General features: G+C 38.5%; 1 protein-coding gene across 11 annotated transcripts in view; it reads right to left on the reverse strand.

The window, feature by feature from the left end:
- The window catches only part of GK5 (glycerol kinase 5), a 140,048-nt gene that overhangs the window by 55,235 nt on the left and 57,925 nt on the right, over positions 1–26,888 (reverse strand). For all 11 annotated transcript variants that reach the window (XM_036347505.1, XM_036347500.1, XM_036347502.1 and 8 more), the window contains 6 exons: positions 21,708–21,839; positions 4,908–4,983; positions 3,506–3,567; positions 3,349–3,422; positions 2,407–2,467; positions 984–1,110 (listed from right to left, as the gene is read on the reverse strand). In XM_036347505.1, coding sequence (XP_036203398.1) covers positions 984–1,110; positions 2,407–2,467; positions 3,349–3,422; positions 3,506–3,567; positions 4,908–4,983; positions 21,708–21,839 — 532 coding nt within the window. The remainder of the gene's footprint in view (positions 1–983; positions 1,111–2,406; positions 2,468–3,348; positions 3,423–3,505; positions 3,568–4,907; positions 4,984–21,707; positions 21,840–26,888) is intronic.

Raw genomic sequence — 26,888 nt, forward strand, 5'->3', positions numbered from 1 at the left:
GTCCCAGATTGTGAAAGGGTGCAGGCCAGGCTGAGGGACCCCACCAGTGCATGACTGGGGCCAGGGAGGGACGCAGGAGGTTGGTCAGCCAGGGAGGGACCGTGGGAGGGCTCCAGAGCATGTCCGGTCCATCTCGCTCAGTCCTGCTTGGCCAGACCCCAGCAGCAAGCTAACCTACCAGTTGGAGCGTCTGCCCCCTGGTGGTCAGTGCACGTCATAGTGAGCAGTTGAATGGCCTTAGCATATCATTAGCATATTATGCTTTGATTGGTTGAATGGACGATTGAACACTTAGCATATTAGGCTTTTATTATATAGCATTGGTTAGCTGAGAACTGTCTTATCTATTGCATTTATCTGTGGTTTCTAAATAATGCTCCTAAGGTAAAACAACCTCATGCAATGATAAACATTTTGTAGCTTCTATTTTCCAAGGTAGGGGAAAAGGAACAGATTTAGTGGGGATGGAAGGTACCACCTTTTAGTAACCATGTTAGGGCACTAGAGGTCAGACTAAGCACCCCCAGCCATTCTGGGTATAGTTACACAACTGAAATTTCTTAATTATACATCCCAAGATTTTTCCCATTAGGGAGAAAAAATTCTTAGTAATTGCCATTCATATTCAAGGATCACTAGTTGAGAACAACTACCTCAAAAAAATTCACAAAATTAAAATTATTTCTCACACATAAACAGTATTTAGAGGTTTAGAAAGATGTATTAAACACATATTATAAGTAAACTTTTAGAAAGCTAACCAAAATACCCTAATCCGTCTTAATTTTTCTATAACATCTCTCTCATTTTTCATGCTTTTAATTTAAAGATAAAGGAAGATGGGGATTGACTGTCTCTAAGAATAATAATTTAAAGTATGTTAGATAATATCCTTAATATAAAATGAGTAAATACTATCATAAAAGTTAAGTTTTCAAAAAGTGGTATTTTATTAATCAATAGGATAAATTCTAACTATTTACCGCCAACATTCTGTTGAGGGTTACTTCCAGTATTGATGTCCAGAAATGTCCCAGTCCCCATGGTCAGCTTCACGTCTCCCATCTGGAAGCAGCACTCTCCAAACATGGCTGCCTGCTGGTCGGCCACCTGCCAAAAATTCAGAGACCTTAGAACCCTAGCTGTGACTCATTTCACTGCATCCCACTGGCTCACTGAATGTATTCTCATGGTTCAGCATCTTCTCTTTTTTCCTTTTCCTTGAAAAAAAAGTTTGGAGAGAACAGGGAGCAATAACTATAGGTTAAGAATCTCTAGGATTAACTTTGGGCAGAGAACTAATAGGCCTTAGCAATTTTTACTCAGCAACCTACTTCATGGGTTTTAAGTATCATAGGAATAACCTTAGAAATAAAAGTCAGAATAAAAATTGTGCAAGAAACCCTCCCCAAGATATTTTGTTTATATCTTATAAGCAGTTTCACTCAGTCAAAATAATTGACCTCACATATTTCTTTTAGCAAAAGTGACAGGTGTATGTTTAACTAGAAATAGATGTAACTCAATACCATACTTCTTCCAATGATACATTTTTGATAAAAGAAAAAGTATAACATTCTGTTAATATAGTTAAATGTAGCTACATATACAGCAAAATTAAAGTGACGAACACTTTACTAATCTTATAGTTTTCCCAGCCATACCTAAATCTAAATCTGAGCCTACCCCTAGATTGAATAAGACTGATCCGCTCTAAATGAAAGGAATTTATAACTTGGGCATTAAATTCCCCTTCCCTCGTTTCCTCTACCTACTGCGGTGACTGTCCATCTAGGGACATGGTCTATACTTCCTGGTTAAGCCATTACAGGAAATCAAAGGCAAGATATACACAGCCTCTCAATCAGGTGGTAAATCTTTGGGATTCTCCAAGTTATGAATCACTCATCCAGAGAGAAAGTAGAATCAAGAAAGAACCTTCAAACACCAGTAACAGCTAATTTTTCATTCTTCCATGAGTTTCTCTACTGGCAGATGCGGGCTAAAGACTTATAAAATGTAAATACAACTTCTTTAAGTGCCATATCATTGTTTATGGTTACACTGTCTTGAATATAAACTAAGCATTGGCCCTATTATTGTTGTTATATCTCAGAATATCAAATATAAACCAATATTACTCAGAATATAATATTTTTTAAAAATGTAACAGTTTCCTAAAAAATAATATATAGAGAAGTCAGAAAAGGCTGTGAAGTGTTTAGCAGTCCTCTTTCCAGAATAGAGAAAATACTTTTGATTATATACAAGGTATAAAGAAAATAAAAAAATGCTTTAATTTTAATCGCAAGGATCTTTTTTTTATCTCATATCTAATCCCAACTATTCATATATATTCATTTACTTTATACTATACCAGGAGAAAACCTCAAATTTTCAACTTACCAAGGCCATTATTGGTATAGGCACACCAAATATCTCTTCATCCACTGATCCAAAATTGAAGCTTCAAATAAAATTGATTTAAAAGTAAGTTATAACTCTAGAAATGTTAATTTTAAAATTTAGGAAATGGTTTTTTAGCATCGGCCAAAAAGTTATCTATATATATAAAAGCCTAAGTGACCATTCTGGTGGAATGACTGGAATGACTGGTCACTATGATGCTCACTGAGCAGGCAGGCAGGCGAGCAGTTAGGGGCAAACAGGCAGGCAGGCAGGCAGGTGAGCAGTTAGGGGCGAGTGGTCCCAGATTGCGAGAGGGATGTCCAACTGCCGGTTTAGGCCCGATCCCCAGGATCAGGATCGGGCCTAAACCGGCAGTCGGACATCCTCTGAGGGGTCCCGGATTGCAAGAGGGTACAGGCCGGGCTGAGGGACTCCCCCACCCACGTGCACCAGGCCTCTAGTCCTATATAATAAAAGCCTAATATGCTAAGTGTCCTACCATTGGACCAGTTGCTATGATGCGCACTGACCACCAGGGGGAAGATGCTCTGACCAGTAGGTTAGCTTGCAGCTGGGGTCCAGCCGATCGGGACTGGGTGAGACAGGCCGAACATGCCCTGGAGACCTCCTGTGTTCCCTCCCCGGCCCTGATTGTGCACCGGTGGGGTCCCTCGGCCTGGCCTGCACCCTCTCTCAATCCAGGACCCCTCGGGGGATGTCGGAAAGCCAGTTTCGGGCTGACCCCTGCAGAGTAGGCCAAGGGATCCCACCAGTGCACAAATCCGTGCACCAGGCCTCTAGTATAACATATGTTCATAAAGTACCCCAAACATGTAAACCAAATACTTTTTAGTTTTAAATCAAATGCTTTTTCCTCACTAAGGCAAAATTAATTCAAGGACTATTTTGCTGGTTTCTAAGTCTAATGTTCATTATTACCTTGTATCCCTCACGGGAGGCAGGAGAGAGAGTGGTATTGAAAGCAGAGAAGTAATGAAGCTGCTCCAACACATCTGAACATAAAAATATATCATCAGAATCCAAATTAAATTACACAAAAAGTGATGATTCAAGAAGGAGGGAGAAAACCCTTTACCTCATATGGGTCAAAAAGTCCAGTGGTACTGGCATTTGAAAAATCCGTGGCAAATTCAGAACCTAAATTTACATTGGAAATAATCTTTTATTATCAGGTAGTGTAAACACTTATCTCTAGTTTATAATCTAGACCAGTGGTCGGCAAACCGCGGCTCATGAGCCACATGTGGCTCTTTGGCCCCTTGAGTGTGGCTCTTCCACAAAATACCACGTGCGGACGTGCACATACAGTGCGACTGAAACTTCATGGCCCATGCGCAGAAGTTGGTATTTTGTGGAAGAGCCACACTCAAGGGGCCAAAGAGCCACATGTGGCTCGTGAGCCGCAGTTTGCCGAGCCGCAGTTTGCCCATCACTGATCTAGACCAGTGGTCAGCAAACTCATTAGTCAACAGAGCCAAATATCAACAGTACAACGATTGAAATTTCTTTTGAGAGCCAAATTTTTTAAACTTAAACTATATAGGTAGGTACATTGTTATTAACTTAATTAGGGTACTCCTAAGCTGGCCTTTGCTAAAAACTTCCTCAATCTGATTGAGGTACGTTCGCTGAGGTCGACCCCTTCCAACTCTCCCATCCACACTTGTCTTGTATAACTTTTTTCAGATAGACGAGTGTGGATGGGAGAGTTGGAAGGGGTCAACCTCAGCGAACATACCTCAAAACAATGTACCTTCCCTGCGCTGCGTCTCCCATCACCCGACCGACTGACACCCCCCACTTCTTGTAAAGCCACTTCTTCAAAATAGACTCGCCCAAGCCGAAAACCGACTTCTGTGCATGGAGGACGAAGTTTCAATCGCACTGTACATGCGCGCCCACACGTGGTATTTTGTGGAAAAGCCACACTCAAGAGGCCAAAGAGCTGCATGTGGCTCGCAAGCCACGGTTTGCCAACCACTGATCTAGACCATTTATTTGGCCTGAAAGTTCATTTCAAAATATGTATTTCCAGTGAAAAGTCTCCAAAGCAATTTCCCACTTAATCTTTATGAACTTTCATAATTTACAGAAGTACTTTCACAGACACTTTCATGTTATAACCCCCAGTTTAAAGATGAGGAAGGGGGTGCAGAGATGCAATGTGATCGCCTATAGTTATACCCAGTTGCAAAATGGGAGATTTGGTACTAAACTAAAATTTTAGCACTCTTAAAATTAAGACTGTTCCTCAGTCATATATTTGAGGATTAACCATAATTTTAAAACACCATCCTCTTCCAACAAATCTGAAATTAATCTAGCTTTACTATAACATGTAGTTAGTAGGGAACCAAAAGGCAACATGCCTGGGCTATAGGAAGGGAAAAAATAGTTAACTTCTACTATTTTTAGATAAGTCATTTCTATTAGTCAAATTTCAGTTACTTGAGATAGAGTTACCAGATCATCTTTACCTTTTGTGAGCTTATGTAACAACCAGGTATCAATAGTCCCAAAGCAGCAATTTTCTTCTTCAATTGCCTTTTGCACCTTAAAATCACAACAGCACAAAATCAATTTTAAAAAGCCAAATTATTAAGTGCACGATTAAGTGCCAAACAATAAGTATAATGAAATCTCATTTATGATAAAAAATTAATATACAGAGAGAAACAATTTCTAATGGTTCTAAGCAATTACTATAGGGTATGGAACCCTTTGGTTTTAAACCAAGCATGTGTTACTTTAGTGATGAAAGTATATACATTTTTTAAGTTGGACATATAAATATCTCTAACTATAAATAGCCTTAAACAAGAGATGCACACAATGGCCCACAGGTCAAATCCAGCCCCTTGCCTTTTCTGTACAGCAAGTTAAGAATGGTTTTTAAATTGATTGGTTAAAAAGGAAAAGAAGACTATTTTGTGAGACATGAAAAGTAGTGTATGAAATTCCAGTTCCAATGTGCATATTAAAGCTTTAGTGGAACATACCATGCTTACTTGTTTATGAATTATATTGTTGCTCTGGCACTAAAATGGCAGAGTACTTGTGACAGAAACTTGTGGCTTTAAAAACCTCAAATTTTACTATCTGGCATTTTACAAAAAAATATTTGCGAATCCTTATCGTAAAGCATGCCAAAGGAAACAAAAGTATTAATGAGCTAGCAGAGAAACTGAAATGCTTGTTAGGATATTATTAACATACTGGAAAATAATTCCCTAAATCGTAATATGTCACCTCTCCAACTCTTACTTGTCCCTCAAGACTAACATTTCCTAGCTTTGTTCACCCAGCACCTTAGAGATAGCTTCTATACAGCCATTATTTCACAGCCTCATTACTTCCCTCCTCGACTCCAAACTCCTTAAGGACATTCATATTTAAAACCTCAACATCTAGGAGGGTTTCTGGAATATAGCAGATGTTTAAAGAAATGCTTGCTAAATAAATGAGATAAAAAGAATGTCAAATGAAGACATTTAAGATGAATTATATTTTAACAGAAGAATCAATAAAATGAAAATGCATATGAAGTCCAGAAAAAGAGACCATTTGTAGGTTATTTGTAACAAGTATTTTGAAGATTCCATCCATCCAAGTGTTGTATCACTTAAATATGGAGTGCTTAAAATGATATTATTACATTCAAACTCTTGTTAAATTCAGAAGTTGTAATTCTAAAATTGGTTCCATATTGGACAAAGTTTAATCTGTATTTCAGTGAGTAGTATAATACCTGGCTGATAGTAAGCTCATTTGTCCATTTAAAAAATATTTGAGTCAGGCCCTCTGATAAGTCATATGCCCTTATAAGGCTAGGAGGACACAGTAGGTATCAGGGCTTTCTAAAGTAGAAGGACACAGGTCAATCCTCCTTTCATTGGGTTAAGATTCCCAATGCCACTACCCTAGGAGTAGGGCAAACTAGAAGAACAGGCTCTCACAGGAACTGTAACTCATTTTGAATCATCTCAATCATTAAACTGGTTTGAGATAATCCTGGAGCCTAAAAGAATGGCAAAAACAAACATAAATCATATCCAGAGCAAGATAGCATTACGTTATACACTCATAATTTCTACACACAATTTTGCAAATACAATGTAAAGCTCACATATATATATACATACCTACAAATAAGTAACGAGGCTCATCAATCTCATCAACTTGTATACATTGAATATGTATGCATATGTATGCTTTTTGTAAGTCAATCATACCTAAATAAATTGGTTTAAAATTTTTAAAAACCAATTAAGTAACCAAACATAGGAGGACACAAGAGAAAATATATATATATATTAAAAAAAGGAAAGGAAAAACAGGCAACCCATGGAGGCTACAGATAGTGAAATTAATAGTTATGGGCTTTAGCCGAAACTGGTTTGGCTCAGTGGATAGAGCGTTGGCCTGCGGACTGAAAGGTCCCAGGTTCGATTCCGGTCAAGGGCATGTATCTGGGTTGCGGGCATATCCCCAGTGGGAGATGTACAGGAGGCAGCTGATCGATGTTTCTCTCTCATCGATGTTTCTGGCTCTCTATCTCTCTCCCTTCCTCTCTGTAAAAAATCAATAAAATATATTTTTAAAAAAATAGTTATGGGCTTTAAAATACCATGATAATTATGTGACAAAACAATGTAGAACTAAAAAATTAAAAACTTAATGGATGTGTTTTAATAATGCATTAGAAACATATAAAGAGAAAAATAATAGATTTGGAAGACAGATTAGAAGGAATACCCAGAATAAAGTACATAGAGAAAAAAGAATGGAAAATATGTAAAACAAAGTGGGAGACAAAGAAAATTTAGTGAGGTCTAATATATGTGTAATTGGATTTTCAGAAGGAGAGAAGATAAGAAGAATGAAGCAGAAATTACATTTGAAGATAATGGCTGAGCAATTTTCAAAATCAACAAATAATATCAAGCAATGAATTCAAGACACCCTAAAAACCCCAAGTAGATTGCCCTACCTAGAAAATAGGTACAAAAAATTTGTTTGATAAATTCAACACCCACTCAAAATAAAGTCTCAGCAAACTAGAATAAGTAGATAATTTCCTTAATTTGATAAAGAATATCTAAAGAAAATATACTACAAATTTATACTAACTTGTGAAATGTTGAAACCTTTTATTCCAAGATAAGGAATGAAAAAAGGATGTTTGTGGTCATTTCTTCTAGTCAATATATCCTAATATGAGGGTGACAGGAGCTTTGACTTTGGGTGGTGGGCACAGGGTTCTCTATACAGATTTTGTAAATTAGTAATCTACACATGAAACCTCTATGTTCATTTTGAGTAATGTCACCGCAATAAAATAAAATAGCCCACAAAAAACAAAAAAAAACAAAACAAAAAAACCCCAATATATTCTAAAGGTCCTTGTCGATACCAGGAAAATAAAAGTAAACTCATATTTCTATATCATATTAGGGTTATTAGAGTAATAAAATTTAAACCAATGTTGCTGGCTGGTATGGCTCAGTTGGTTAGAGCAACATCCTGTATACCAAAAGGTTGCAGGTTTAATTCCTGGTCATGGTACATATGTAGGTTTCGGGTTATATATCCATATGGGAGGCAACCAATAGATGTCTCTGTCTCACTCTCCCCCCACCCCCTTACTCTCTGCCCCTCCCTCAGCCTCCGCTTCCTCTAAGCATACCCTTGAGTGAGGATTAAAAAAATTAAAACAATGAGATACTACTTCACACTTATTAGAATGGCTAAAATCCAAAACACTGACATCCATGTTAGCCAGAATGTGGAACAACAGGAACTCTCTTTACTTGTAAGTAGGAGTACAAAATGGTAGTCACTTTGGAAGATAATCTGGCAGTTTCTTACACAGTCTACCATATGATCCAGTAACTGCACACCTAAATATTCACCCAAATGAGTTGGAAATTAATGTTCACGCAAAAACCTGCACACAAATGTTTATAGAAGCTTTGTTCATAACTGCCCCAAATGGGAAGCAACCAGATGTCCTTCAGTAGGTGACTGGATAAACAAACTGTGACATATCCAGACAATGAAATACTAATCAGTGAGAAAAAGAAATGAGTTACCAAGCCACGAAAAGACAGAGAAATCTTTAATATACATTGCTAAGTGAAAGAAGCCAGGCCCAGCTGATGTGGCTCAATGTGGCTCAATGGTTGAGCGTCGACCCATGCACCAAGAAGTTGCTGTTCCGATTCCGGGTCAAGGCACATGCTCAGGTTGCAGGCTCAATTCCCAATAAGGGGCATGCAGAAGGCAACCAACTGATATTTCTCTCTCATTGATATTTCTATCTTTCGCTTCTCCCTCTCCCTGCCTCTCTCTTTAAAAAGCAATAAAAAAAATTACAAAAAGAAAGAAAAAAAGAAAGAAGCCAGTCTGAAAAGGGTGTATACTGTACGATTCCAACAATATGATATTCTAAAAAAGGCAAAACTATATATAGAGAAAGACATTAGTGATTGCCAGAAGTTCAGGAGTGAGGGGGGAGAGAGATGAGTAAGTAAAGCACAGAAGATTTTTATGGTAGTGAAACTACTGTGTGTGATGCTGTAATGGGATATACATTACATTAATAATACTTAATAATAATGTGTCAATCTTGGTTCATCAGTTGGAACAAATGTACCACATTAATACAAGATGCTAATAATAGAAGAAATGCTGGGGAGTTGTAGATGGGAACTCTATGTGCTTTCTGCTCATGTTTCTGTAAACCTAAAAATGCTCTAAAAATTAAAATCTACCAATTTATAGTGGACAAAAGATTCATTCAGATTGTCTGTCTTCTTAATAGAGTTTCAGTAGTGTATTTCTAGGAAACTTTCCATTTTACTTAGGTTAATTTGTTGGGATACACTTGTTCATATTATAGCCTAACTAGAGGCCCAGTGCATGAGATTTGTGCACTGGGGCTGGGAGATCCCTCACCCCGGCCTGTGCCCTCTTGCAGTCTGGGACCCCTTGGGAGACGTCTGACTGCTAGCTTAGGCTCAATCTGTCAGCAGCCCTCTTGCAGTCCGAGGCTCTTGCAGTCTGGGACCCCTCACTCCTTACCTCTCACCTGAAGCAGAGGCGTGAGAGGATCAGGCCACCGCCACTGTGCTCACCAGCCAGGCTCGCTGCTCCTTAGCCCTGCCTTGGAGGTGGGAGAGGCTCCCGCCACTGTGCTGTGCTTGCCAGCCAGGCTTCTGGCTGAGCAGCACTCCCCCTGTCGGAGCACACTGATCACCAGGGATTAGCTTCTGTTTTGAGCATCTGCCCCCTGGTGGTCCATGCACATCATAGCAACCAATTGACTGTTTGGTCGATTTGCATATTATGCTTTTACTATATAGAATTATGATTTTATTTCTGTGAGGTTGGAATTAATATTCCCTGTCATAATATTAGTTATTTGGGTCTTCTCTAGTTTTTCCTTGTCAGTCTAGCTAATCTTTTTAAACCAGCATTTGGTATGGTTGATTTTTTAAACTGTTTTTCTATTCTATATTTCATTAAGTTTCATTTTAATCTTTATATTTCTTTTCTTATGTGTACTTTCGATTTAACTTGTTCATCTTCTTTCAGTATCTTAAGGTAGAATTTTAGATTATTTTTGACATAATCTCTATCCTATTTAATAATAGAGAAACATGGTAATTAACCGTACCTTTGCTACCCTTCCCATTGGCTAATCAGTGAGATATGCAAATTAACTGCCAGCCAAGATGGCGTTGGCAGCCAGGCAGCTGAAGCGAACAGTAGGCTTGCTTCCTCCAGTGATGGAGGAAGCCAAGGTTCCCCGCCTGACGCTGCCGGCCTGTGAGCTTGCACTCTAAGGAAACAATGTTGCAATTATAGAAGGTAAATAAACCCCAGAAACCTGCTTTCAGCCATCAGAGCTGGAGCTAGCAGGACTGCAACAGTGTTACAATTATAGAACCCAAACAAACCCAGATACCTGCTTTCAGCAGCCGAGGTCTCAAAGCTGGAGCTGAGCCTCAGAGCTAAAGCCGGCTCTCAGTTCCCATAGAAGGTAAATAAATCCCAGAATTTAAAAAAGAAAAAAGAAAAAAAGGAGAGGTTGGGAGCTTCAGTCACCCGCCAGCCTGAAAACGGCCCTCAGCCCCTCACCCAGACTGGCCAGGCACCCCAGTGGGGACCCGCACCCTGAAGGGGGTGTGACCAGCTGCAAACAGCCATCATCCCCTCATCCAGGCTGGCCAGGCACCCCAGTGGGGACACCCACTCTGAAGGGGGTGTGACCAGCTGCAAACAGCCATCATCCCCTCATCCAGGCTGGCCAGGCACCCAAGCAGGACCCACCCTGATCTGGGCAAACCATTCAGGGCAAACCAGCCAGCCCCCATCCATGCACCAGGCCTCTATCCTATACAGTAAAAGGGTAATATGCAAACTGACCCTAACAGCAGAAGGACTGGGAATGACTGTTCACTATGACACACACTGACCACCAGGGGGAAGACGCTCAATGCAGGAGCTGCTCCCTGGTGGTCAGGGTGCTCGCATATGAGAGGAGCTCTGTTCAGCCACAAGCCAGGCTGATGGCTGCCAGTACAGCGGTGGTGGTGGGAGCCTCTCCTGCCTCCTCAGCAGCGCTAAGGATGTCCGACTGCAGCTTAGGTCTGCTCCCTGCTGGCAAGTGGGCATCCCCCGAGGGCTGCCAGGCTGCCAGAGGGATGTCTGATTGCCATCTTAGGCCCAATCCCCTGGGTAGCGGGCCTAAGCCAGCAGGTGGTCATCCCCTGAGGGGTCCCAGACTGCGAGAGGGCACAGGCCAGGCTGAGGGACGCCCCCCCGCTCACCGAGTGCACAAATTTTTGCGCACCAGGCCTCTAGTCTATACTAATAAAAGGGTAATATGCTAATTAGACCAGGAGACCTTTAGGGAGACCATCCGGACAAAGTCATGGTGGTGGGGCCAAGGCAGAGGCAGTTAGGGGCGATCAGGCCAGCGAGGGTGGGGGGACAGTTGGGATGAGCAGGCCAGCATGGAGGTCAGTGGGGGCCAAGCAGACCGGTGGGGGGTGGGGGGGCAGTTGGGGGCTAGCAGGCTGGCAGGAGGAGCAGTTGGGGGCAAGCTGGCTGGCAGGGGTTGGCAGTTGGGGGTGAGCAGGCCAGCAGGAGGTCAGTTGGGAGCAAGCTGGCCAGAAGGGGGGTTGATCAGGCTGGCGGGGGGGGGGGCGGCAGTTGGGGGCAAGCTGGCTGGCTGGCGGGGGGTGGCCTTTGGGGGTGAGTTGGCCAGTGGGGGGGGCAATTGGGTGCAAGCAGGCTGGTGGGGGGGGGCATTTGGGCGCAAGCAGGCCAGCGGGGAGGGGGGAAGTTGGGGGTGAACAGGCCAGAAGAGGGGGCAGTTGGGGGCTAGCAGGCCAGCAGGGGGGCAGTTGGGGGCGAACTGGCCAGCAGAGGGGGCAGTTGGGGACGAGCAGACTGGGGGGGGGGCAGTTGGGGGCGATCAGTCCAGCAGGGGTGGGAAGTTGGGAGTGATCAGGCTGGAAGATGGAGGCAGTTGGGGGCGATCAGTCTGGCAGAGGTGGGCAGTTGGGGGTGATCAGGCTGGAAGGGGGGGCAGTTGGGGTTGATCAGGCCATCAGGCAGAGTGGTTAGGAGCAATCAGGCAGGCAGGCAGGTGAGCATAAGGAGCCAGTAGTCCCAGATTGTGAGAAGGATGTCCCAGATTGGAGAGGGTGAAGGCTGGGCTGAGGGAATTTCGTGCACCAGGCCACTAGTATGTAATATAATCTTGCTATAAATTTCTCCCTAAACACTGCTTTAGTTTAACTGCATTATATTTTGATATGCTGTATTTTTACTTTTATTCATCAAAAAGTATTTTCTAACTTCTCTTGGGAGGTCTTTTACCCATTCATCATTTTAAAATGCAATTTAATTTTCACATATTTTTGAACTTCCCAAATTTCTTTGTTACCTATTTCTAACTTCAATCTTTTGTAGACAGAGAAATACTTTGTATGATTTCAGTCCTTTAAAATTTATTCAGGCTTGCATGATGGTGTGGCATATAGTCTATCTTAGAGAATGTTTCACATGCACTTAAGAAGAACGTATATTCTGCTGTTGTTGGAGTTTTCTATAAATGTCTATTAGATCTAGTAAGTTTATATTGCTATTCAAGTTTTCTGTTTCCTTGTTCATCTTCTCTCCAGTTCTTTTCATGATTCAAAGTGGGGTATTGATGTCTCCAACTATTATTGTTGAATTGTCTATTTTTACCCCTTCAATTCTGTCAGTTTTTGCTTCATGTATTTTGAGGCATTGTTATTAGGTAAATGTATGTTTATAATTATTACATATTTCTGATGGATTGACCTTTATATGGTAAAATGCCTCTCTTTATCACTGGTAAGATTTTTTAAATTATTTTGTCTGATATTAGTACTGCCACTTAGCTTCATATAGTTTCTAGTTGTGTAATATATCTTTTCCATTTTTTTATTTCTCAATTACACTTTACATAAAAAAATTACTCTGTATTAGTTTCAGACATACAAGAAATTAGTTAGAAAATCATATGCTTTAGAAACCACTGCTTCAAGTACTTATTTATCTTGATATTACTGACTATATTTCCCAGCTGTAATCTACATCTCTGAGGCTATTCTTTTTAAAAAATATATATTTTTATTGATTTCAGAGAGGAAGGGAGAGGGAGAGAAAGATAGAAACCTCAATAATGGTAGAGAATCATCAATCAGCTGCCTCCTGCACACCCCCTACTGGGGATCAAGCCCACAACCCTGGCATGTGCCCTGACCAGGAATCAAACCATGACCTACTGGTTCATAAGTTGACGCTCAACCACTGAGACATGTCAGCTGGACATCTGAGGCTATTCTTAAACTACCAATTTGTAATTCTTAATCCCTTCACAATTTGCCATAATACCCCTCTCTTCTCACAGCTATTATGTTTCCATGAGTCTGTTTCTATTTTCTCTATTTTGTTCTTTAGATTCCATATATAAGTGAAATCATATGGTATTTGTCTTTCTCTGAATGCCTTTTTTACTTAGCATAATACCCTCCAGATCCATCCATGCTGTCCCAAAAAATAGCATTTCCTTCTTTTTTATAACCAAGTAGTAGTCCATTGTGTAAATGGACTACAACTTTTTTATCCACTCATCTACTGATGGGCACTCGGGTTGCTTCAAAATCTTGGCTATTGTAAATAATGCTACCATGAACATAGGGGTGCATATATTCTTTCTAATCAATGTTTCAGGTTTCTTTGGATATATTCCCATAAGGAGAATTGCTGAGTCATAAGGAAATTCATTTTTAATTTTTAAAATATATTTTTATAGATTTGAGGGAGAGAGAGAAAGAGAAAGAGAGAGAGAGAGACACCAATGTGAGAAACACTGATCCATCGTCTCCTGCATGCACCCCAAATGATGGTAGGATTAAACTCGCAACTTGGGTACCAGTATGTGCTGTGACCAGGAATCAAATCAGCAACCTTTCAGTGCATGGGACACTATTCAACCAACTGAACCACTCCAGCCAGGGCTCATTTTTAATTTTTTGAGGAACCTCCACATTGTTTTCCAAAGTGGCTGAACCAATCTGCATTCCCACCAATGGTGCACAAGGGTTCCCTTTATCCACATCCTGAACAATACTTGTTTGTTGATTTACTGATGACAGCCATTCTAACAGGTGTAAGGTGATATCTCATTGTGATTTTGATTTGCATTTCTCGAATGATTAGTGATGTTGAGCATCTTTTCCTAGGTCTATTGGCCATCTGTATGTCCACTTTAGAGAAGTGTGTATTTACAAGTGCCCCTTTTTTAATTGGGTTGTTTTTTGGTGTTGTCTGAATTCTTTATAAATTTTGGATATTAACACCTTATCTGATATATCATTAGCAAATATCTTTTCTCCCTCAGTAGGCTGCTGTCTTTTTGTTGATGGTTAGCTTTATGTGCAAAAACATTTTAGTTTATGTTTTCCTATTTGTTTATTTTGTGTTTTCTTCCTTAGGAAATATATCAGAAAAAAATAGTGCTAAGAAAAATGTCAGAGATTTTACTGCCTATGTTTTCTTTTAGGAGTTTTATGGTTTCTGATCTTACAATTAAATCTTGAATCCATTTTATTTTTGTATATGGTATAGAAGGTGGTCTAGTTTCTTTCTTTCTTTTCTTTTCTTTTTTTTTTTTTTTGCTTTTATCTATCCATAATTTTCCCAACACAAGTTATTTATGTTCTTGCCTCTTTTGTCAAATATTACTATATAGGCATAGGTTTCTTTCTGGGCTCTCTATTCTGCTCCATTCATCCATATCTGTTTTTATGCCAGTTTTATGTCCGTTTTGATTACTATGGCCTTGTAGTTTGTTATTAGGTAGCCTGATATCACCAACTTTGTTCTTCTTTGTCAAGATTGCTGAGGCTATTTGGAGTCTTTTATCATTCCATTTATCTTTTTGAATTATTTGTTCTAGTTCTGTGAAATACACCATTAGTATTTTGATAGGAATTGAATTGCTTTGGATAGAATGGACATTTTAATGAGGTTAATCCTTCCTATCCATGAACACGGTATATGCTTCCACTTTTTTTATTTTTATCAATTTCTTCCTTCAGTATCTTATAATTTTTTGAGCACAGGTCTTTTACTTCCTTTATTAAATTTATTGCTAGGTACCTTATTTTTTATGCAATTGTAAATGTGATTGATTTCTTAGTACTTCTTTCTGATAGTTCATTATTGGCGTATAAAAATGTCACTGATTTCTGAATATTAAGTTTGCATCCTGCTACTTTACTGATTTCATTTATCAATTCTAGCAGTTTTTGGTGAAATGTTTAAAGTTTTCTATACACAGTATCATATCATCTGCAAATGACAGTTTTATTTCTTCCTTTCCCATTTGAATGCCTTTTTATTTCCTCTTCTTTTCTGATTGCTGTGCCTAGGTCTTCCATGACTCTGTTGAATAAAAGTGGCAAAAGTGGACACTGTCTTATTCCTCATCCTATCATTTTTAGTTTTTCCCCATTGAGTATGATGTTGGCAGTGGGTTTATCATAAGTGGCCTTTATTATGTTGCGGTGCAATCCCTCTATTCCAATTTATGCTGAGAGTTTTTATCATAAATGGGTGCTGGACTTTATCAAATGCTTTTTCTGCATCTATTAATATGATCATGTGATTTTTATGCTTTATTTGGCTTGTATGGTGTATTATGTTTATTAATTTGTGAATAATATTGCTTTTCTGGAATAAATCACACTTGATCATGATTTATGACCTGTTTAATGTATTGCTGGATTTGGTTTGCTAATATCTTGTTGAAGATTTGGCATCTATGTTCATCAGGGATACTGCCCTATACTTTTCTTTCTTTGTCCTATCTTTATCTGGTTTTGCAATTAGGATAATGCTGGTCTCGAAAATGAACTTGGGAGTCTTCCCTCCTCTTGAATTTGTAGAAATAGTTTGAGAAGGATAGGTGCTAATTCATCTTTGAATGTTTGATAAAACTTACCTGTGAAGCTAAATGGTCCATGACTTTTGTTTGCTGGAGAGTCTTTCAATTACTGCTTTGCTTTCATTACTTGTAATTGGTCTGTTCACATTTTGTTTCTTCTTAATTCAGTTTCTAGAGATTGTACATTTCTAAGAATTTATCTATTTCTTCCAGATTGTTCTACTTATTGGAATATAGTTCACAATATTTTCTTAAAGTCCTTTGTATTTCTGTGCCTTAGTTCTCCTGTTTCATTTCTGATTTTATTATTTGGGTCCTCTCTCTTTGATTCTTAATGAATCTGCGTAAAGGTTTATCAATCTTTCCAAAGAACCAGCACTTGGTTTCATTGACCTTTATAGTGTTTGTTTTTTTAAAAACTTGTTTCATTTCTTTCCACCCTGACCTTTACTATTTTCCTCCTTCCACCTACTTTGGGCTTTGTTTGTTGTTCTTTTTCTAGTTCATTTAGGTACAAGGTTAGATTGTTTGAGATTTTTCTTGTTTCTTGATGTAATCTTGAATGCTATGAATTTCCCTTAAAACAACTTTGGCTGTGTCCCATCGATTTTGGGTTGTTGTGTTTTCATTTTCATTTGTTTCAAGGTTTCTTTTCATTTCTTTCTTGAAATTGTTAACCCATTCATTGTTTAGTAACATATTATTTAGCCTCCATGTGATTATGTGTTTTTCAGGGGTTTTTTCTTGTGATTGGTTTCTAGTTTCATGGCATTATGATCAGAGAAGATGCTTAATATGATTTCAATCTTGAATTTATTGAGACTTGTTTGGAGTCTTAACATGTGGATTATCACAGAAGATGTTTCATGTACACTAGAAAAGAATGTAGATTCTGCTGCCTTGAGGTTAAATGTTCTAAAGATATCAATTAAAGCCACCTAGTCTAGTGTGCCATTTTTTTTATTGACTTCAGAGAGAGGAAGGGAGAGGGAGAGATAGAAACATCAATAAGAGAATCATTGATTGGCTACCCCCTGCACGTCCCATACTGAGATCAAGCCTGCAACCTGGGCATGTGCCATGACCGGCAATTGAACTGAACTGTGACCTCCTGGTTCACAGGTCGATGCTCAACCACTGAGCCACACCAGCTGAGCTGTTGTGTCATTTAAGTCTGCTATTTCCTTTTTGATTTGTCTGGAAGATCTATCCATTGATATCAATGGGGTGTTAAAATCCTTATATAACTGTATTACTGTCGATCTCTCCCTTTTTGTCCATCAAGATTTGTTTTACCTATTTAGGTACTCCTATGTTGAGTGCATAAATGTTTATAAGGGTTATATCTTCTTGATGGATTGATCCCTTTATCATTATGTAGTGTCTTTCTTTGTCTCTTAGTATAGTCTTTTTTTGAAGTCTGTTTTGTCTGCTATAAGTATTGCTACCCCAGCTTTTCTATTTCCATTGGTATAAAATATCTCTTTTTATTCCTTTACTTGCAATCTGTGTGTGTCTTTCATTTGAGGTGGGTGTCCTGTAGTCAGCATATATATGGGTCTTGTTTTCTTTACCATTTTGCTACCATATGTCTTTCAATGGGAGAAGTTAATCTATTTACATGTAAAGTAACTACTGATAAGTACATATTTATTGCCATTTTATTCTTTATAACCATGTTCCTTTTTTCTTTCTTTCTTCTTAAAGATCCTTTAACATTTCTTGTAAAACTGGTTTTAGTAGTAATAAGCTCCTTTAGCTTTTTTTTTTGGGGGGGGGGGGTGATCTGGGAAGCTTTTTATTTAACCTTCAATTTTAAATGATAGCCTTGCTGGTTAGAGTAGTCTTGGTTGTAGGTCCTTGCTGTTCATCACTTTGAATATTTCATGCCAATCATTTCTTGCCCAAATTGTTTTTGTTGAGCAATCAGCTGACAGCCTTATGGGAGGTCCTTTGTAGGGAACTGTCTTTCTATGCTGCTCTTAAGATTCTCTTTAACTCTTGCCATTTTAATTATGATTTATCTTGGGTTCATTTTGATTAGGCCTCTCTGTGCTTCCTGGACAGGTGTGTCTTTTTCCTTCACCAGATTAGGGAAGTTTTCAGCCATTGTTTCTTCAAATAGGTTCTTGATCCCTTGCTCATTCTCTTCTTCTTCTGCTACCCTAATGATGAACACATTGGCATGCTTTTTGTTGTCCCAAAGGTCCCTTAGACTTTCCTTATATTTTAAAATTCTTCTTTCTTTTTGTTGCTCTGATTGGGTGTTTTGTTATCTTGTCCTCTTAATCGCTGATTAGATTCTCTGCTTTATCCAACCTGCTGATGATTCCCTCTAGTGTATTCTTTATTTCAGCTATTGTGTTCTTCATTTCTGACTGGTTCTTTTTATGGGGTCTATGTCTTCTTTAGTGCTTACTATCTCTTTAAGTTCTCACTGAGATAATCTATTCTTCCCCTAAATTCATTGAGTATTTTAATAACCATTGTTCTGAATTCTAGATCTGGTATCTTGGTTGCTTCCATAAAATTCTTTTTCTGGTGATTCCCTTGTTTCTTTCATTTGGGGCATTTCTTTGTCTCCCCATTTTGTCTGCCATTTTGTGTTTGTCTCTATATATTCAGTAGATCTGCTATGATTCCCAAACTTGTTATGGTGGTTTTTGTTGTGTCTTTGTGGGCTCCGTGTACTATCTTCCGGATCACCTGAACTAGGAGCTCCAGGAATGTCTCCTGTGTGACTTATATGAGCCTTCCTGTTGTGATTGAGTCTTGAATGCTGTTATCGTTCATTAATGGTGTTAAGTCACAGGCTGTCTGACTATTAGGATTGACCCTAACCACACTGTATGAGCTTCTATGGTTCAAGGTACAGTTGGCCCCAGTAGGGTCTGGGGTGGGCCTACCTTTGGGTGTGTCATTTGTGTGGCTAGTTGGGTTGTGTTTTGGTGTGGTCTGAAGCCCACCACTGGTTGTGTTGGTCTGGGTCCACTTGGGAGGGGTTCTGGTGCAGGTTGATGTTAAATGCTACCTGCAACTGGCTTTGGGCTACCTGTCTGGAGCTACCAAACAATTCAGTCAGTGGCTGCTTCTACTGGGCCTGGGTGTGTATGGGAGGGGTCACGCTGTGTACAAAGGTCAGTTTCCCACAGTCTCTTCCACAAAGTGTGAGCTCTATAGAGTGGGGTGATCAAAGTCAGGAGGACAGGGCTAGTGGTCCTCTTGCTTGGAGACAGCACGGTCAGGCACTCAGTGTGGGGGGTGAGGGTAAGTGGCCCCTACTCCAGAACCCATACCATACTCCACCTGAGTCTCTGACCCTAGCTCCCTCAAAAAGAGTACACCGCTGGTTCAGGCTAGTATCGCCAACTGACCCCTCTGCAAGACTCAAGCTCAATAGGGTGGGGTCACTGGGAATCAGACAGGACAAGTGAACAGGAAGGGCACTGGCAGCACAATGGAGGGTATGGATGGTTCCTACTCCAGAGTTACAAAGATCAGTGTTTGTCTGAGTCTCTGCCAAGAGCTTCTCAAGTAAAAGAGTGCACTGAAGGTCCTATCTGGGTGCAGCCAGCAGATGTTTCTAAAGGACATAAGCTTGGCAGAGTGGAGCCACCAGCAGTTGGAAGACTGAGATAGTGCACTCCCCAGACTGGTGCTATAAGGATAGGAGTGCTCTACCTTGAAAAGATGGTGTCTGAGGGCGGTATGGGATAGGGACTCAGCACAGATCATTTCTCAAAACCATGACATCAGATATCTTTATGACTCCTGTATGCCCTGAGTCACCTTTTCTCTACTGGAGTTCTGGGTGAAAAAAAGACCCTGTGTGCTGGCCCTTGAAGAGAATGCCTGGGTTTCTAGAAAACTCCCATCTTTCCCAGGCAGGCAGAATCCCCACTGATTTTCACCACCAGATGTTACCTAGGTGCCTTTTCCTGGCCCTAGTGCTCTGGATTAGAACCTCTCGCTACTCAGGGGGATCTTTGCAGCTGAGATATCCCTCCAGATTCTTAATTGCCACAAGTGGGTGTGAGGCCAGCTCTTTCATCATCTCTGCCATTATTGCCAGTCTCAATGTGGTTTCTTCAGTAGATCTTTGGTTATAATACTTCCATCGAACTAGCCTTCAGTTGTTTTTTCAGGTTGACTAATCTATAATTTAGTTGTAATGGAAGCAATTATTATGCAGCAACTGCTGAACATACAGAGTAAAATTTAGTACAAGGAATCTGAAAATACCTTTTTAATGCCATGTTATACAATCTCTCAATTTGTGTTTTGATTGGCAGCACCATATTTGAGTTCTTCAAAATCACACAAGTAAAAATTAGTCTTTTCTGTCTATGGAAAAAAATTTAAAAAATAATTTAGTTGTGAATCTGATTTGGTGCTGGGAGGAGGTGAGTGTATTCCCCTACTCTGCAGCCATCTTGGGATCCCATTTATTTTTAACCAATTTGTATTTCTGAATCTAAAGAAGTGTGTGTCCTACAGACAACAACCAATTGGATCTTGTTTTTTATAATCCAGTCTAAAGTCACAATGAGATACCAGATACCAGGAAAGACTGAAATATAAATTATGAAGGTAAATAAAATAAATCTTTTCAATCACTGATGATGGGTGTGCAAATTATCAAAAACTTTAGAAAAGTGTTTGACATTATCCACTAAAAATGAAGATATATATCCTATATAATAAAGAGCTAATATGCAAATGGTCATCATGCCCTCAGGCCCTCGCACCGGGACGGGGGACCTGAGGCCATGCCCCCGGCCTGGTGCCAGGCCAGGGGACCTGAGGCTGCACGCAACACCCCCCGCCCCTGCCCTGCAGGGCTTGAAGGGGTTGGGGCCAGCCAGATCTGGGTTTCGTGTGATTTTGAGGCACACACAGGTGGGCGATGACTTGACTTTGGGTCCTGCAGTACGCCCCAGACCCTGACAGGAGGGAGATTTTCATATACATTTTACTAATTTTCTTTCATCTCTGACACTTTAAGGGCAAATAGCAATATTAAAATATTTCCTCTAATTAATGCTTTTTAATGTGCATGAATTTCGTGACCAGGCTACTAGTATATATGTGTGTGTGTGTGTGTGTGTGTGTGTGTGTGTGTGTGTGTGTATGCCCTAAAAATTCCATTCCTGTATGTAGGTACAGCAGAAATACATTTACATATACATCAAGAGATAGCATTACTCATTATAGCCCCAAACTAGAAATAACTCAAATGTACACAAACACAATAGATGAATAAATTATGGTAAAATCATATATTGAACACTAAGTAACAAGAGAAATATAAGGATATTAATTTACATATAACAGACATACATTTCACACATATAATGTATAGCAAAAGGAGTAAAATACAAAAAATAAACACTATGATTCCATTTATACAAAGTTTAAAATTTTTCAGGCAAAACTAATGTATAGTGTTGAGAAAAAGATATATAAATTGTAAAAGTGTAAGGAAAATGTAATACATAGTATTAGTGTTCTAGTTCTTCATTCAAGTAGCATTACAGATATTTGCTCTGCAGTAAGTATATCACCAAATGGTACGTTTATGTTTTGCTCACTTTTCTATATGTGCTATGGCTCACAATAAAAAGGCTTAAAAAATAAACTCAGTAAAGATTCCTTGTCTTCCATACCAATATGTTATGGATACTTAATTTTCCTTCAAATAATCAAATTACTATCCTTATTCCTTGAATCTACCCCAAAGTCCCACACGTGCGCACACACACAAGCACACAAACTCTTTTCTTACCTCAACCAGGTTCTGTAAAATCCAGGCTAATCTCAAAGAAACATGCTGGGTTGTGAAAGTGAACAAACTGGCTGCTAAAAATCGTTTACTTCTAGTGAAAAAGTGAAGCATTCGGCAGGAACTGTGTATTAGCTATTTTAAAAAAAATTAGAAAAATACATTTAATAATAGTGCTTGACGTTTCTATTTTAATTCCATATACATGCAAACAAACCCAATAACATATTATGTAACTACTTAAAGAGTATTCTCAGGACGTAAGAAAATCAAGTAGGCTCCAGTACTTATAAAAGTCTTTTTAAAATACCTATTTTCTACCTCTTTACCTATGTTTAATTCTGGAAGTGAGGGGAGAGAGTCAAGGGAGAAGGCTATATTGCTAATTTTTAATAATATATTTTATTATTTTAATAACATATTGCTGTTATTTTGAATAACATATTTTAATCAATCTAGTATGAAACCAGAAGGAATTTTCTCTACACATTAAATACCTAAAATTGGGGTATATTATTTTAATACTGCCTATACTTACCTAATGATCAAAAATGAAACATATATAATTTAAAATGTACTTTCTTTTTTTTTTTTTTTTTTAAATATATTTTATTGATTTTTTACAGAGAGGAAGGGAGAGAGATAGAGAGTTAGAAACATCGATGAGAGAGAATCATCGATCAGCTGCCTCCTGCACATCTCCCACTGGGGATATGCCCGCAACCCAGGTACATGCCCTTGACCGGAATCGAACCTGGGACCTCTCAGTCCGCAGGCCGACGCTCTATCCACTGAGCCAAACCGGTTTCGGCCTAAAATGTACTTTCTTTATGTATGCATATTTTATTTTTCTCTTTATTTTTTATTATTTTTAAATTTATTTTTTCCCATCACCATTTATCTCGTCTATGCCGTCTTCCACCTCCACCCTCTAATAACCACAATGTTGTCCATGTCCATGAGTTTCTTTCTTTTTCTCAATCCTTCCACCCCAACACCTCCCAAATAAGCCCACACCAAGACACATTATAATTAAAATGTCAAAAATTAAAGACAAAGAGAATATCGTAAAAGCCGCAACAGAAAGGCAATCAGTTCCCATAAGAGAGTTCCCATAAGACTGTCAGCTGATTTCTCAACATAACATTTAAGGTCAAAAGGGACAGGCATGAAATATTCAATGATGAAAAAACAAGGACCTTCAATCAATGCTACATTACCCAGCAAGGCTATCATTTAAAATCAAAGGAGAAATAAAGAGCTTCCCACACAGGAAAAAAATAAAGGAGTTTGTTACCACTAAATTAGCATTACAGGAAATGTTTCAGGGCTTGCTTTAAGAAGTGGAAGAAGCCATAGCCAGTTTTGCTCAGTGGATAGAGCATTGGCCTGTGGACTGAACGGTCCCAGGTTCAATCTTGGTCAAGGGCATGTCCCTCGGTTGCAGGCTCCTCCCTGTCAGGGCACATGTAAGAGGCAACCAATTAATGTGTTTTTCTCACACTGATATTTCTCTGTCTTTCCCTTTCTCTTCCACTCTCTCTAAGAATAAATGGAAAATTATCCTCAGGTGAGAATTAAAAAAAAAAAAGAAGAAGAAGAAGACAAAGAAAAAAAAAGGAACACAGTTTAGAAAATAACATGGCCATAAATGCATACCTATAAATAATCACTTTAAATGTAAACGGCTTAAATACTCCAAATCAAAAAGACATAAGGTAGCTGAATGGATAAGAAAACAAGATACATGATTATGCTGTCTTCAAGAGACCCACCTCAGAGCAAAAGATACACAACAATTAAAAGTAAAAGAATGGAAAAATATATTTCATGCAAATGGAAAGAAAAAAAAAAGCTGGGGTAGCAATACTTATATCTGACAAAATAGACTTTAAAACCAAGGATATCGTAGGAGCCAAGGAAGTATACAATATGATGACAAATGGATCAATTCAAAGACAGGACATAACCCTTGTAAACATTTATGCACCCAACATAGGAGCACCTAAATATGGAAAGCAAGGCTTGATGGACATAAAGGGAGAGATTGACAGTAATATAGTTATAGTAAGGATTTTAATATCCCATTGACATCAACTGATAGATCTTCCTGACAGAAAATCAATCAATAAAGCGATGGAGGCCTTAAATGACACACTAGATCAGAAGGACTTAATTGATATCTTCAGAGCATTTCACACCAAGGTAGCAGAATATACATTCTTTTCAAGTGGATATGTAACATTTTCTAGGATAGACCACATGTTAGGACACAAAACAAGTCTCCATAAATTTAAAAAGACTGACATTATATCAAGCATCTTCTATGACTATAATGCTATGAAACTTAAAATGAATCACAAGAAAAAAATTGAAAAAACACATAAAGACATGGACGAAAAATAACATGTTACTAAACTATGAATCAGTTAATAATGAGATCAAGGAAGAAATCAAAAGGTACCTTGAAACAAATGCAAATGAGAACACAACAACTCCAAATCTGTGGGGCACAGGAAAAGCAGGCCTAGCTCAAGGGAAAAAAAAAAAGCTCAAATAAACACTGTAACTTTACACTTAAAGAAACTTGGAAAAGTATACCAAACAAAGCTCAGAGTGAGTAGAAGGAAGGAAATAATAACAGAGCAGAAATAAGTGAGATAGAGTCTAACAATACAAAAGATGAATGAGACAAAGAGATGGTTCTTTGAAAAGATAAGATTGACAAACCTTTAACCAGATTTATCAAGAAACAAAAAGAAACAAAAAGAGAGAAATTAAAAAGAAGTAATGATACCAAAGAAACACAAAGGATTGTAAAAAAAAAACAAACAAAAAAAAACAAACAAACAAAAAAAAGTATTATGAACAACTCTATGCCAACAAATTGGACAACCTGGGAGAAATGGATTAAGTTCCTAAAAACATACGACATTCCAAAACTAAATCAAGAAGAATCAGAGAATCTGAACAGACAGAATACTAGTGAAATTCAAGCACTAATCAAAAATCCCCCAACAAAAAAAAGCTCTGCACCTGATGGCTTTACAGGTGAATTTTACCAAACATTCAAAGAAGAACTAACACCTATCCTTCTCAATTAACCTAAAAAATTCAAGAGGAGGGAAGAGGCCAGCATTATCCTAATTCCAAAACCACAAAAGGTATGACAAAGAAAGAAAATTATAGTCCAATATCCATGATGAACACAGATGTTAAAATCCTCAACAAGATATTAGTAAACTAAATCCAGCAATACATTAAAAAGATCATACACCATGATCAAGTGGGATTTATTCCAGAGATGCAAGGTTGGTACAATATCCACAAAACATTAAACATGATACACCATATAAACAAACTGAAGGATAAAATATGATCATATCAACAGATGCATAAAAAGCAGTTGATAAAACCCAGCACCCATTTATGATAAAAACTCTCAGCAAAGTGAGAATAGAGGGAACATAGCTCAATGTAATTAAAAGCCATGTATGACAAAACCACAGCCAACATCATACTCAATGGACAAAACTTGCAAGCATTCCCCTTAAGATTGGGAAGAAGGCAGGGATGTCCACTTTCACCACTCTTATTCAACACTAGAGGCCTGGTGCATGAATTCGTGCATGGGTGGGGTCCCTCAGCCTGGCCGGCGATTGGGGCCAATCGGCCAGGGGGGAGGGGCTGCAGGAGGTTGGCTGGCCACGGGAGGTTGGCTGTGGGAGTGCAATGACCACCAGGGGACAACTCCTGCATTGAGTGTCTGCCCTCTAGTGGTCAGTGCACATCATAGCAACCGGTTCGGTCATTTAGGCTTTTATATATGTAGATAGTACTGGAAGTGCTAGCCACATCAATCAGACAAGAAGAAGAAATAAAAGACATCCAAATTCAAAAGGAGGAAGTTAATTTTACTCTTAATAAGCAAAATCTCTAATTTAAAAAAAAGCCTTAAACAAAAATAAGCACTGTTTTAAAATTTGTAACACATACAAAAAAAGGAAAGAAAGAAAGAAAGAAAGAAAGAAAGAAAGAAAGAAAGAAAGAAAGAAGAGAAAAAGGAAAAGAAAAGAAAAGAAAAGAAAAGAAAAGAAAAGAAAAGAAAAGAAAAGACCAAAAAGCCTTATCCTGTTACCAACTGGAACAATTCAACTTCTGAAACTGGTATTTTACAATACATTCACTTATGGAGAATTAAGCCACGTTTTGTATGCTTCTGTAATTTCCCACCCCTCATTAAAATATAAATAGAAAGATTTTAGTTTTTTTATTAAAAATAATATGAATTTACTTTTCTTTCATTTTTAGCACAACACATTAATCAAAATGTGTAGCCTTAGCCCTCTTTACATTTCAGTCATGCCCTTTCTCTTGAACGATGTGCCCCATTTTAATTTTTTAACATATTTTTTTTGTGAGAACATTTAAATTTCTACTCTCTTAGCAAATTCCAATTGTACAACACAGTGTTATCAATTACAGTCATGTTATACACTGAGTGGCCAGATTATTATGACTGGCCAGATTATTATGACCACCCCATCAGTACAATGAAGTAAATTAGTTATGCAAATAATAACAATAATAATAATAATAATGAAACCTTGAGAGTATTTGCTTAGGAAGTTTTCAATATTCAGTAGTTTTGGAAGTGTCAATGAAGTACTGATGGGGAGTTCATAATAATCTGGCTGGTCATAATAATCTGGCCACTCAGTGTACTTTAGATTTTCAGACCTTATTGATCTTATAACGGAAAGTTTGTACCTTTTTAACTTCATTTCACATGTTCAGTGCTCAAATCTTCTGCATGTCTTTAAATTTTGCATTATTTATTAAAATATAAGACTTTTTAAAGGTATTTAAAGTGGCCACCCATGACCCTTCTTCTGATTTGTTATGTTAACAATGCCTCAAATGAAATGGCTCTTCCTTCAGAAGCACATTGTATTTTTCTCTATAAAAAATTAGGTTTAGGGCCCTTCAGAGATCTTCTATTAAAATTTAGATACCTGAAGAGGGGCATTACACAAAATGTATTAAGAGTTCCAACACTGGCACTTCCAGTCAACATAAGGACAATTAACACTATTTTTCATATAATTAACAAATATTTCTTGAATTCCTTCTATGTAACGAGGACTATGCCAAACTTTAAGAAAACTGAGTGAATAATACAAG

The sequence above is a fragment of the Myotis myotis genome, unplaced genomic scaffold (genome assembly GCF_014108235.1).
Source record: "Myotis myotis isolate mMyoMyo1 unplaced genomic scaffold, mMyoMyo1.p scaffold_m19_p_2, whole genome shotgun sequence".
NCBI lineage: Eukaryota > Metazoa > Chordata > Mammalia > Chiroptera > Vespertilionidae > Myotis > Myotis myotis.